At 41.3% G+C, this 14,559-nt stretch overlaps 1 protein-coding gene across 1 annotated transcript; it reads left to right on the top strand.

Moving 5' to 3' along the window:
• Window positions 1-7,973: 7,973 nt before the first annotated feature.
• Window positions 7,974-13,670, top strand: ackr3a (atypical chemokine receptor 3a). The gene is made up of 2 exons (XM_046054321.1): window positions 7,974-8,102; window positions 10,747-13,670. The coding sequence occupies exon 2, from the start codon at window positions 10,816-10,818 to the stop codon at window positions 11,950-11,952; it is 1,137 nt and encodes a 378-aa protein (XP_045910277.1). The 5' UTR covers window positions 7,974-8,102; window positions 10,747-10,815; the 3' UTR covers window positions 11,953-13,670.
• Window positions 13,671-14,559: the final 889 nt, after the last annotated feature.

Raw genomic sequence — 14,559 nt, 5'->3', positions numbered from 1 at the left:
CCCCTTACCTTCATATCACAGAGTGTCCATTGTTTATTCCCCATGATTGAGAAAGTGAGGAATTCACATCTGAGCACAATCATCCCCAAACTACAGCAACTGCCTCTTAAATCAAGTTTTCTTACATCACAGAGGTAAGTTCCCACAGTCCTTATTAAAGAGAAATCGCTATGAGATTGGTAGTCCATCAAAACACATTTCCCTTTCTCAAACATATAACTTTGTTAAAAGAGTTTATATACTTCCAAGTTGATTTGCCTTTGGCGTGACAAGAGATAAAGTACTTTATGGTTTTATTTTCACTTAAATCAGGGTGTTAACTACTTTGATGAGTATCTGAAAATGTGTGTTTGTGTGTGCATCAAAGATAAATCTCTCAGGGCTGTAAAGCCTGTGATCGCAGCCTGAACAGCTGGTGTAAGAAACATTATATAAAGGATGGACTACAACAGCTGTGGAGGAACAAGACCACAAATAGAGTCAAGGAGCTCTTTACACAGTCCAAAAAAGGAGAGGAAAACACGAGTGAAAAAATAATAACAATCACTCCCTCCTTCCTCTTTTCTTGAACTTCTGCAGGATGCGTCTTTCATGGCTTACTCTTTTCATCCTCACCTCCATCCTTCTTTTGTGTTAGTCTTCTCCTCTCACCAGTGTGAAAATACACAGGAAACTCTTACCACAATGGCAGTTTTGCACACAGCTTTAGCTCATTAGGGATTTGGATGTTCACTGGAGGCGTATTCCTGAGGGGGACTGACTGTATGTTACCACATATATAAGCAAGCACTTTCACAAATCAGGCTCCTGACATGCACTTCACTCAGCTCGACTGGCAGTGATGGGGCCCAGGCGAGCCTGCTCTGTGCAACTTTGAAACTCTTACACGGAAGGCCTGCCATAATGGTTTTGATGAATGGGTGGATCGGGCTATTGGCCTCCATTCAGTCTCTGATGTATGGAGTGCCTGGTAATGGGAGGCTGACGTGAGGCAGCAAAGCTGTTTTGTATTTACAAGCTGATGTTTGAGTGTGGCTGTGAGGTTTGATGAAGGCTTTTGGTGGTTTGGGGCATCAGAGTGACAGGGTTAAGACTGCAGTCAGCCATTATGCTCCTCTTTAAATCCTTTTCTGTAGTATAATGAGAAGCAGATCTCTAGTATCTCCACCACAGCCTGCAGAGTGAAGGGGGAAAGACACATGGGGAACACAGTACTTCCTGTCCGTCACTCCTGTTTGATCCCTTGCTCCGATGTTGACTCCTCTTTCCCTTCTATATCTGATTCACTCTTCGTTCTGGCTTTTGTTTCATGCATCTCCCTTGGATATTTCTCCCACTGTCACACATCGGTATAAACAATGAAAGACTACAAATGGCCTCATATGTGTTTGCCTGTGAGTAATAGATGTAACTGAAGCTAATGGTTACAGATGAGACTGTGAAGAAAGACTAGATTAATGGGAGTGCTAGTGCTAGTGCACCTCACTCGGAGCTCCAGGCGCACAGGGCTCAACTCCAGATGATGCCTGGGTTGCCACATCCTGGCCGTAATCCCCCTGCAGTGCCAAGATTGCAGTGTGTGTATGCGATTGGTGGGGGACACCATGAATCAGAACCACCTGGAAGAGAGAAAAATGGCTTGAGGTAATTTTCCATGTTGCTCTGGTGATTTTGATTTCTTTTTTGTGTGCCGCAGGGTCATTTTCAAACAACATGATATTTACACTGTAATCGCCATTTAGGTCTTTTTTCCATTAAAATAAGTCAGGCTTCATTCTGCAAACATGTTTATCTACATTATTTATTCTGTCATCTTGTTTGAGTGCTGTGGAGTCATGTTTATATCCAATAAAGCATACAGTGTTTGGTTTTACTTCAGTGCTCATGCTCTTGTAAAGTAGTACATTTCTGGAATGTCACTTTGTCTATGTTACCTCTGGCTGTTTACCATTGATGTAACTTCAAACTCATATTAAACCGTGAACTTGATCCAAGTGACGGTGTGTCAACACAGAGGCCTCTATGCACAGCCGTAGGCTAGCAAGGCAACACCTACAAGTAATGTAGCTGGTGAAGCTAATGCTGCAGGCTTCTCCAAAACACCAGCACATTCCAGCAGTGCTGATGGTCGATTTTTCACTTAGTGTGACAGGACAATAGGGGTGAAAGTTAACCTCCTTAGCAGTGAACTCTATGTCAGCAGCAAGGAAAGGCAGCATGTTGTGAAGCATACATCGGGATTGTCAGGATAGGATTACTAGATTAGAGCCACAGCCCCCAGGGAACACAGTGAGACTGACACCTTCTCATGCAGCTAGTAGACAGATACTGTCATCCACTAATCCATACTGGACACTCACTGTCCCCGGGAGCAAGAGTTTTCTTCCGCACTTCACCCATCTTCTGCATGATCTCAATGACTTGAGAGGGTGGGGTGAACAGATACCTGTAAGGCTCCGGGAAGTGAGAGTTTGAGTTACTGCTGCATGCAGAAATAATAGACAAAGTCAATGAACTGTTTGAGCCACAGCTGGTCATGGTCAACAGCTAAGCATGAAGTTCTCAGTGAAGTCAAAGAGAAGAAGAGAATGACACAGTCCTGCAAAGCAGCGAGAGAAAGACACCTTAAAAAACGCAAGACTTAGTCTTGTTTAATAAAAATGGATCAAATTGTTACGTGTACGTGAAAGGTTGTTGCACCTAATAGAAACAAACCCACAGACAGTTATCACCCAACTCTGCAGCACACCTCAGCTCTCAATGCTTTTAGCAGCCCCGTTCCCAGCCACAGCCAGCAGCTGTTTTCAGTGAAAAGGCTCTAAACAGTCAACGCTACCTGCAGAGCACCAAAAAGCAGGCAGACACATTTAGCAACCAGCTGGTGAACAAAGTGCTGTATTTAGCATCTTAAGAGTAGAGCAAATAGAGCAATAGAGCAAACGATGCAGCTCTTAAAGGAGAGTGAATATTGGACTTCCATTCCCAATGTGGCCAGAAATACAACTCCCAACAAATGTTAATGTTGCTCTTAAGCTAGCAGATGCATATAAGCAATTGTTTGCCAACAAGTTTACCATGTAAACTTAAAACATAATGATACATTGGTACAGCCTGTCTCTGCTGTCCCCCAACGTGGCTACAAAAAGCAGGTCTGAGAAATTATTTCACATACCTGTCTAACACAAAGCCTCTTGTTATGTTCTCACTTTTTGCATGTTTGACATATGAGCACTTCTCAGGTTTCGCTGACATTCACGGACTGGTGTCCCGCTCTGTCAATGTGAGGAATGCCTTGTATGCTACATTTACCGAGGGACCCACTCTTTCTGCCAAACACACACCTGCATGAACATATCCCTGAGAGACACAAAAGATCGTCTCATCACAAGCTCGCAGAATATCAGCATTGACAAAACACTGGCTCGAAAACCCAAGACAAAGTCCAATTGAAAAAATCGCTGCCAATCTTTTCTCCACTGAATTTTTTTAAGTTCCAGTGCTCCCTAGTGGTGCTTCACAAGCTCCATCCACTCCTTGTGAGCACCGCTTTCAGCCTCACTCACACAGGCCCTTATCCTCCTGAAAGATAATTGTAAATGAATAATTAATTAAGAGAAAGATGAGTGAGGTCAGAAGAGCAGGAATGTGAGGGAGTATAGAAATGTAAGAGGGCGCCTCAGAGTTCAACTGAGAGGATGTTCGACTGTTGATGATAAAGATGTGGTTGAGAATGAGTTTGAGGGGAACCCTCTGAATGGACCCCCCATTGTGACACAGGGCTAGACGACAACAGAAACGGCAGTCATTAGGAATAACTCTCTCAATCTTTCTTCCTCTGCCTTGCTCAACTTTTTTCTCCCACACCCCCATCCACCCTCCTCATTCTTTTACGTCATTGCTACCCTGTTTCCCTCTTGCACTCACCAACCCTTTTCCACCTCCTAATCTCTTGATCGTTCTGTTTATCCTGTTTATGAAAACATGTACGATGAACTTGGCCTTCTCTAAAATAGTGTAGGAACAGTTGAAAGTAACCGTACTGTGTGAATGCGCTCTCCAAAAAAGAAAAGGAAAAATAAAGAAAGGGAAACACACTTGTGTTTGAATAGTGGACCAATAAAAACCTTTATGTTGTTTTGAACACAAATGGTGCAAAACAGCTAATCCCAGCAACATTTTCTTTGTCTAGACTTATATCAGGTCAAGTCAGTTTTATCTATTTAGCCTATAATCACATTTTCATTTGTCTCATCATTTGACATCTTCAATCTTAAGCCCCTCAAATCAGATAAGGAAATACTAAGAATAAAAGGGGAAAAACCTCAGCAACAGAGCAGAGACTCCTCTCCCATAACTTGCAGACATGACAGAAGTACCACTAGTAGAATTACAGTATTGAAAAATGAAATAAATGATTAAATGATTAAACCTGAATTAATTATTTTTTGACGTGCTCATTCATACAGTAGCCTAACGTCCGTATCCATGAGTAAAATATTTATATCAGATTTGCAGTAAATATATTGAAGTAATAAGCTTGATACACTACATGAATAAACACACTCTTATTAAAATCCAACCAATTTAATAATAATCTGGATCAAGCCACCAAGTTCTTAAAGAAAGAGAGGAACAAATATTAACACATTATAGCAGTTTGGCAGGTCTGGACACAGAATGGGCCACATCAGGTCCTGATTCTGCAGACAGAGAAACACACATGAGCACATCGCTCTCAAACACTGCAGGTTGTTCACCAGTCACGAGCTGTGAAACAACAGCACGGCTCTGTTGGTAAATAAAAAGTATAAGTTACGTTGTGTTTTCTGGCGGACCTGGATCAGCTGGGTTTAACGCTAACGTTGCTACATGGCTGTGTTTTAATGTTTTAATGACCGGGTCTGTTTGTTTTTTGAGAGGAGACGACCTCTGGGATAATTCGGCTCCAGGCAGAACCCTGTCAGGGCTCTGAAGTGGAGCGGACCCAGAACAACTCTCATCAGCTGTTAGCTGTAATGTTAAACACTAGCAGGACTATAGTTACTGCGGCTGTCATAAAACTATAACTTAGCACAACATCACTGCGCTGTAATAATGTTATGCTTTATTAAATGTCACATAATTAACAAAATAGCTATATAATGTCAGTCCAGATACAGTTACCTGACAACTGACCTGCCTCTCATTCTCCGGCGCTGGCAGTCACTCAGCCTGCAGAGTGAACGAAAGACTGAGGAGGACCCATGTGAGCGGTGAACGATTAGCTCATTCCCGCTCCACACAGTAGCCAGCTGTCATGTGACAAATGAACGAGTCAGACCTAGAGACCCACAGTTGAGAGTTGTGAACTAATCAGTTCTGTTTCCTGTACTGACGGAGCCCATGCAGCTGCCGTGTGACGAGTGAACGTAAGAGTCCAAGATCCTTCACGCATGCGTGAAAATTAACAAATCACTCACTTAGACAACCCATTCCTCCCGAGTCATATACACGATTAGGTCTTATGAACGAAACGTTCTTTGAACGACACAACACTAGAAAAGAGGAGATGCAGCAATGTGCAGTATGAGAAAAATATGGTGTTTTTTGAAAATGAAACCATTCAAACCTGTTCTGGTACAACCCCTAAATAAGATTTTGAACCTGAAAATGAGCATAATACCACCTCTTTAGCGTTGCAGACCATAGTTTTTTGCAAGTAGTTTAAAGTTTAAACTCATATTGTTGTGAATCTTAAGTGTAAACTCGCCTTAGAATTTCCAACCAACAAACGCCCCCCAAAAGCAGCTCAGCGCCCCGCCTTCCAAAATATTGCTTCCAGTGCCCCCCATCGTCCTCAGAACGCCCCCGTTGAGAAACACTAGTCTATAACATTATATTGAGTAAAACATACTTTGAAGACAATTAGGCAAAATGTGAAATTGTTTGCAATGAAGACTGTGGATCACAGAAAATATTCAACTTTGCAACTTAATTTAATTTCACTTCCTTTAATATATTTTGACCCATGCATTCAGTGCTCTTTGGTGTATGCTCATGTTTGTTGGTGAGCTATTAAATCATACAAACTGTATCTAAAGTAATCCTCTTCCATCTTATTCAAATTAGATACTAAATGAAGACATTTTTATGGCAGGTTAATGGTAGCTGGATGACCATTTCTCAACACACACGCACGCACGCACACCCCTGCTGTTCCCAGTCCGGTCTGCCTGTGAATCAGGACTGCAGAACAGAGGTTGGCAGCAGTCTGCAGGGCTACGGATGCTTATCAGAAAGGCTTACAAATCCCCCCTGATGCTCCTGATATGGAGGACAATGGGTATGCGTGCGTAGTGGGAGCTCTCTTTAAAGCCTCATTGAAACTGACTTCACTAGTCTGCTCTTCAATAAGGTCAGCACAGTCTGCTGGCTGCATTTCATCATTGAATACAGGTCATGCAGTCATAATAAACTTCAGTCGAGTGACCTGTAGGAGTTGGAGTTATCTTTTCCCTGAGCAAACATGCTGCCTTACTTCAGTCACTGGCCATGGCATCAAAATAATTACTTTCACTTATGAGCTCTATCAAAGTATATTATCATGGTGCAACAATTCAAACATCATTAATGTGTATACTTTTATAAATGCCACAGTTTCTTCTTCTTTTTGTGATTCTGCCTTTGTATTGAACTCTGGGTTAATTGGCCTGGTGGGAGCAGCTGTGAGGCCACCAGAGTTGCAGGTGAGCTTTCATCAGCCTTCACTAAACACATGAGCCTCCCACACGGCTTTGTGCTGCTTCCAAAAGGATATGCCTGAAATGAGACTGAATAATGCTCAAATGACAATGAAACACTGCAGCTGATGTTGTTGCTCAAGGTTTCAGGAAAAGCATTACATTAAAATGAAAAAAATAATTAAGATATAAACCCCTTTGCGTCCCTTTGGTCAGATTGACGAATCATGAATCATGAATCATGAACATAGCTACTGGTGTTCGTTACTGGAAGGGTGTTTTCAGTTACTTCTGTGCGATTGGACGTTGGGTCGAACCCTTTTGGTGGTTTTGGGTGGAAGCAGAACAGTAGTTGTAGTTAACTGAATGTCTTCAGCTCTGGTTTCATATCTAGGTACTGGGGTGGGGCACTACAGGAAGCATAAGTAGCATATTGAAATATGGTTTAAATAATGTTGATGTGTATTTTTATTTGTTATAAATTATTGTGGTTTAAAGGTTTGTAATTTAAAAAGCTGTGGTTTATTGCAAAACCTACTTTCTTAAGTTTGCATATAATCCATCCATCCATCCATCCATCCATCCATCGGCAACCGCTTATCCTGCATACAGGGTCACGGGGAAGTTTGCATATAATAAATAATATTATTGTTTTTTTTTCTTGATCACAGCCCCTTCATACTAATATCATACATTATACTATATGCTTGTATAATAATAGTTATAAATTAGAATATTGTGTTCTAGATACTTTACAGGAATTATATGGCTGAGGCAGTTATAGCCATGTCATTTAAAAACTTTAATTCAGTAAATACAGTTTGATGTAGAAAGTTGTACAAATATATCAATATGCATTATTATTTATTTAACCCCCCCCCCCCCACACACACACACACACAACAAAAATCACTCTTACAGAATATGTGCGCACGATCTAAATTGATGTCAAAATAAATTTTAAAAAAGTTTGCATGTAGGCTACTATGCCTTGTAATAGACTCCTACATGCCATATCAAAACTTGCTGGAAGGATCACATATCATGTTTTGCAGTATGAATATTATGTATTCTACAATTGGTGTGTGTTATGTCTTTCTTCTTGACCGAAACTCCACGGGCTTGCTTGCTGTTTATTGAACGCCTGAGGCGATGCCATGTCAATGCGCATAGCTGTAAGGACCAGCCTTGGAGGCGTATCTCTTTCTGAGTATCGGCAAGTGCAGAACAAGGAGCAGGATTCATTGAAGGAGGCGGAGGGTATCGCGCACACAAGTTTCCTGAGGTGGAGTTGAAGTTATCTCTCTGCACCAAAACTAAGTGAAAACAAATCTGTGCTTCTAAAAGTACAGACTTCGGAGAGGGTGGAGGAATCAAGATCAGGTAAGCTACTTAAATGAGCTCATGTGGGGCAGGAGAAGTGAATGTTGTTGTAGTTTCTCGCGTTAAAAGCTTCAGAGATGCTCGATACCTGCGGTTATAGCCTACTGCCTATAAAAATGTACTTAAACAGTTTAAGCAATACCATTTAACAGCTGCATTAACTCGTATTATTGCCAACCGGGATAAAATCAAATCCTAAATATTGATACTGAAAAAGAAAGTTGTAATAGTAATATTTCAATAAAATTTGGTTGGTCTTTGTTGTTCTCCATCCCAGCGGGTCTCTGCGCTGTTTATTTGCCTCCCAGTTCGAGTCAGGCTACTGTATACCAAGCTGACATCAGATAAGATAACTTTGTTTCCTGATACCAGATATAAATCAACAATAGCAACAATGGCATGTGTTCGCCGTCAGCAGCAGTCTGGGAGCTTGGATTCAGTAATGACGCACAAGGCAATACTTTTACGCGGAACCTGATGTCCTGTCCTAAAAGGCAAAAGATCCGATCCCGAGTTAAAGCCTATAAATAGAGACTGAGCAGAGAACCTTATGACAAACCTGCTGCACCTGCACCATTCTTGTCGACAGCATTAGCACGTGAAAATGCCTTTCAATCGCTTTTATTTTCTGTTTATTCAGTAACAAAAGACGTTTTCAGCTAATTTGTAACTGGATTCTCATGGGGTGAAAAGGGGAGAAACAGAGAGAGAGAGAGAGAAATACAGAAAGAGAGCCGAGATGAGCTACATGTGCTGTCTCTGTTATCAGATGGTGTGGGTGTTAAAAGGTTAATTGGCTTGAAGCGTGCTGGCACCTCCAGGTATTTTCCATATAATATAAGGGAATTAGACAGAGACCATTGTTAGGGATTGTCTCAGCATAGAAAATCCCTCTGTTGGAATAAAAAGCGCCCTCCAGTGTGTCAAAATAATTGAAAGTAAAATCACGTTTCAGACATTTCTTGGTGGTGGAGTATTATAGTGTTATAAATGTAAAACAAAACGCACCAGACCCATTAATAATAGAAGTAGCAATATGAAAAAATGTAAATCCATTATAGATCATCACATAGATGCAAACAACATATAAAAATCTAATATTTCCAAAAAAGTTCAACTTAAATTGCTACATTGCCTACAATAACCTAGTACACATACCCACATGTTACTATTTTCCAGATTATTTCATTATTATTACTGGGACATTACCATGAAAACAGCATTTTGATGTTGCAGCTTGTCCATCAGCTACTTTTTTGGGTATTTAAATCTGTAATAATTTATTTTTACATGCTGATCGTATGTTTTGTATGTATAAATTTGAACATGCAAAGCAACCGTGCTGACCTGTAGACGTCAAATAAATGTTGTGGATTAAAAGTACAGTATTTGCCCCTTAAATGTGATGGTGCACTGATTACAGACACCAAAGGCAGACATAACACACACTAGACAGCACATCTTAATATGTTCCAGGTGTCCTTCTATATACTTATTTTAACTTTGCCTTTTGCTTTCATCATCTTCTGTGACTTTATGCCAATTATCCTGTACACAGCAGTCTCCTTCACAGACAGATGTCTGACACGGTCACATTTCACTGCTTTCCGGCGTGCTGTGTCACCCAGTGGTTAGTGACCCTCGTTTTTAACCTATAGGTCGGACCGTTTTCCAGGTGTCAAGCCTCCCGCTGGTCTCTGCACACAATTCACTCTGTGGGTGTACAAGTCACTCAGGGGCAACGGCAGGGTTAGACCCCTCGTGATCTATTACCTTTCACCTCTGATCTTTCCCACTATGGCAGGCAGCCAGTTAGGGGAGCTGAGAGAGACATCACAGCAAATACTGTGAATGTAGGCCATGCAGTGTTGGACATTTCAGTTCAAGTTATTGGCATGCGAAGCTGCTTTAGACTACTACTTCTGTGACCTTGCATATTGCTTCAGTTACCTTACTCATAGTGTTAATGTACCCTGTATTTGAAATTGTGCACATGTGTTTCTGTGTTATAAGATTCAGATGTTGTAAAATGACGTATTCAAGGTTATGAGCAGACTTTTCTTTGATCATCTGGGTGATGACAGCTCCTTTCTCACCCTCTCCATCAAGAGCAGAAAAGAAACATGGGATTTCTTTTTTAATTTAACAAGCATGTTAAGGGAAAACAGTCTTTAAAATGGCATCAGGCTTCCCACCCTGACCGAAGCTTTATCTTGGAATGCCCGGAACGCTCCGGAAATACACCCTGTTTGGATTTCTCGATCCCACTTCCTTATGTCTAATCTGCACTCTGTGCTAGCAGAGCTAATGTAAACATTTATTGTACTGCCCCCTGACTGCACATCAATCACAGGGAACTCCTGCGTTTGTGACACGGCAACAGAGAGCCTCTATTAAGTCATGAAAGCAGTGTTTTAACAAGTTAACCGCATTAAGATTCTTCAGGATCTGGTGGCATACCACAAGTGGCTTTATATTTTAGTCCACATGGGTAAAATAAGCCATGCTTTATGTAAAAGAAAATTGCTTCTTAAATATGATACCAGAAGGTAAAATGAAAAAACTGGCAGCTTTTAGCTGTTGGATCTTTATCCAGATAAATGTATGCTGCATGAAATTATGATTTGATGACTTGTTTTTACAGGATCTATCCCAGTCAGAGGTGGTGTGTGTTACCTCCCAGTGATCTGTGGTCCTTTCCCAGCGCTGAAAAATGAGTCTGAGCACCAGTGAACTGGAGGACCTGTGGGAGTCATGGGGGGAGCTCAACTTCTCCGAAACCTTTAGCAACATATCGAGTGTGGATGCAATGGTGTGTGCCACGGCTTTCAACCGCAGCGCTCTGCTCTACTCCATGTGTGTCCTCTACACTTTTATCTTCATCATTGGTCTGGCTGCTAACGCTCTGGTCCTCTGGGTAAACATCCGTGCACAAAGAGACACCACCCCTCGCCATGAGACACACATGTACATCGCACACCTGGCAGTCGCAGACCTGTGTGTGTGTGCTACCCTGCCTGTGTGGGTGAGCTCACTTTCCCAGCATGGCCACTGGCCCTTCGGTGAGGTGGCGTGTAAACTCACACACCTGCTGTTCTCCGTCAACCTCTTCAGCAGCATCTTCTTCCTGGCTTGCATGAGCGTGGACCGCTACCTAAGCGTGACAAAGCACGGGGACAACGAGGGTGGCGTGCGCAGGAAGCTAATCCGCCGTGGAGCGTGTGTAGGGGTGTGGCTTCTGGCTCTGGTTGCCTCCCTACCAGACACCTACTTCCTGCGTACAGTGAAGTCAACACATGGGGACACCATGTTGTGCAGGCCTATGTACCCAGAGGAAAACTCCAGGGAATGGATGGTGGGCGTGCAGCTGAGCTTCATCCTGTTGGGCTTTGTTCTCCCCTTCCCTGTCATTGCAGTGTTTTACGCCCTGCTAGCCAAAGCTTTCACCCGCTCATCTTCTTCTTTGTCGTCTTCCACAGTGGAGCAGGAACGTCGCGTGAGCCGCAGGGTAATCCTGGCTTACATCGTGGTGTTTCTGGGCTGCTGGGGGCCCTACCACGCCGTCCTCCTGGCTGATGCCCTGTCTCAGCTGGGCCTAGTGCCTCTGAGCTGTGGCCTGGAGAATGTGATCTACGTGGCCTTACACCTCACCCAGTGCCTGTCCCTGCTCCACTGCTGTTTCAACCCCATCCTCTACAACTTCATCAACAGAAACTACCGCTATGACCTCATGAAGGCCTTCATCTTTAAATACTCCACGAGAACGGGCTTGGCACGCCTCATCGAGGCTCCCAACATGTCTGAGACTGAGTACTCTGCTGTAGCTGTAGAAAACCCACCACAGATCTGAACCTTACAAAACTCAATTAGAACTTCTTGAACACTGTTTCAAAATCTAAATGGCTATAATGCATCGTAAACTTATGTTACAAATGATTTGTTCTGATCAGAATCAGTCCACTATCATCATTGTGTTTGACATTAGACGATAATGAAGAGAGGACGAAAGCCAATTCAGCATCCTTTTTACAGAAATCTGTTTGAGTCATGTAGAAAAGCTGGCTAATATCAACAGTGATGGACTGACTTAAAAGCACTTAGAAAGCAAGTTTTATTATAACAGCTGATATTAAAATCATATGAATATTGTCACTCCTTTGTAAAGCCAAAATGTGTAAAATCATTGCCTGTACTGTTTATGTAGGATTGTATTGTGTATGTTTGTGTGAGTGGTGTGTCTAATCTGACAGGCATTGGATATTGATAGTATCAGTAGAGTAATATTGTTAATCTTTTTTGTGTCAAGTTGTATTTATATAGTGTACATTTGAACAGTTTTGCCTCTTTCATGTTGTATGTCAAAGTCTTCACACACTGATGTCTGCTCAGTGCTCCACTTCATATAATGCTGCCTCATCATGTTAATCGAGCCACTGACTGGCTCAGTGTTTTAGTCCTGCTGTCTCATTGTTAATCATAACCTCATGTCACATGTGTTGAATCCTTCAGACAAGTAATGCAAATAGTTTTTTTGTGGAAATACACTTAGTTAGAAGAAGTTAGATGATAAGACTGATACCATTCTCATGTATATACACTAAATATAAAGCTACAGCCAGCCGCTAAGCTTAGCTTAGTATAAAGACTGGAAACAGCTAGCCTGACTCTGTATGAAGGCAAAAAACTCTGCCTACCAGCACCTTCAAAGCACAATAAATAACACATACTATCTTGTTTGTCTAATCTTGAAAAATAACAAAGTGTCAAAACCGAACAGTTGTGGTTTTATGGGGAATTATGTGCTGGTTTATTTGTTGGCTGGACGCAGTAACTTCCTGTAGTCTTCAATTCTTTGTGCAAAGATAAGCTAAGATAATCACATGCTGGCTTTAGCTTCACATTAAGCATACATTCACATAGATAACAATTAACTTTTCAGTTTTCTTTTGGATCAGAATATTTCCAAACATTGTCTGGAGGCTTCAACTGGGACTACTGAGTTTATAGAGCAGATAGTTGTAGCGCCTGTCTCTTCTGGAAAGTACAATAGTATGTGTTATACTGTAGTTTGACTATATTTTGCATTAGTGCTAATAGTGGAAAGGACATATGTCTATGTGTTATTAATCCTGCTTTGTCAGCACACAGGTCACAGACGGCTAAAACTTTTATGACCAAATAACGTGAATGAATAGCTTTACTACTTTCATGTAGGCAGTAGCTGTGGTGTGCAACAACCAAGTGTTAGGGACCAAATAAAAAAAATCATCACTGCATTACTTTAGTTTAATGTGTGTGTGTGTGTGTGTGTGCGCGCGTCTTTGTGTAGGTGTGTGTGTGCCACAGCTTGACACCAAGAGATGACGTTTTAAGTGTCAAACATTCACACTTTTTATATGCTGACATAGAGCACATTTTGTCATGTGATTGGTTACACATGTATGCTTTGACACTGAAAAGATAGAAAAGACTGGCGACACGGACATGTGTCTACAAGAACAGAGGCATTCCTTTGGTATTGTAATGTGTAACGTGTGTTTTTTTATAGTATTAAATACAGAGAAAATGTTTTGCCTCAGTGATTTCTTTTGTGCTGTCAAAATAATCTCACAACTTAATATCCTCCATGCCTTGAGATTAACTGAGAAGCTCCAACAGACTGATTCAGAAAAGCTTTCACTGCATCCATTTGCATCATTGAATTCATAAATAGCAAACAAACTCTTCTAGACTTGGCTAAAACATAACATCACTTTGTACTTGCATTGTTACTCTAGGCAAGTCACAGTTCCACTTAAAATATGGGTTAGGCTTTAGTGTGACAGAGAATACATATTTTTCAATTATTGTCACTCTATCTTTCTTTCAGACAGCAAAAGAAGAAAGAGAGGTTACTTGACAAAGTCTGACTTGCTTTTTACTAGGGATGCACCAAAATGAAAATAGAATTCATTTCATGAAATTCTTGGCCAAAGCCAAAACTGAAAAAAGTTTCTGAATACTGAACACCGAACAAGTACATTCACATTTTATTTTGCCAATTTTTTTTTACCATTGCATAAATTAAAAAGTCAAAGTGTTCTTTTTACTCAGTGTTTCCCACAGGATTTGGAGAGACTATGGTGGGTGGTTCCGAGGCACGAGAGGGTCTGGTAAAGTAAATTACATGTGTCCATAATGTACTCATATAATATGTTTTATACTTTCTGTGAATATAATCCAATTAATCTTATTTCCATACTGTATAGACACCTTATTCTGAAAACCAGACGTTGTCACATGAGTATCCTCGCGCTAAATTCATTAAGTCCAACCCAATTTAACAAATAATGTTGTATGTGGTTGTCATATTGCGTAACATGAAGACTTTATAGCCTCTCTTCAGGTAGGACTCTCATACTGCAACACTTGTCTTTGTAAAGACAAGTGTTGACAGGATAAAGTCGCTCACCTGCCT

The sequence above is a fragment of the Micropterus dolomieu genome, linkage group LG07 (assembly GCF_021292245.1).
Source record: "Micropterus dolomieu isolate WLL.071019.BEF.003 ecotype Adirondacks linkage group LG07, ASM2129224v1, whole genome shotgun sequence".
NCBI classification, from domain to species: Eukaryota; Metazoa; Chordata; class Actinopteri; order Centrarchiformes; family Centrarchidae; genus Micropterus; species Micropterus dolomieu.
The sequence above is the reverse complement of the archived record's forward strand: the minus strand, read 5'-3'. Positions and strand labels throughout refer to the sequence as shown.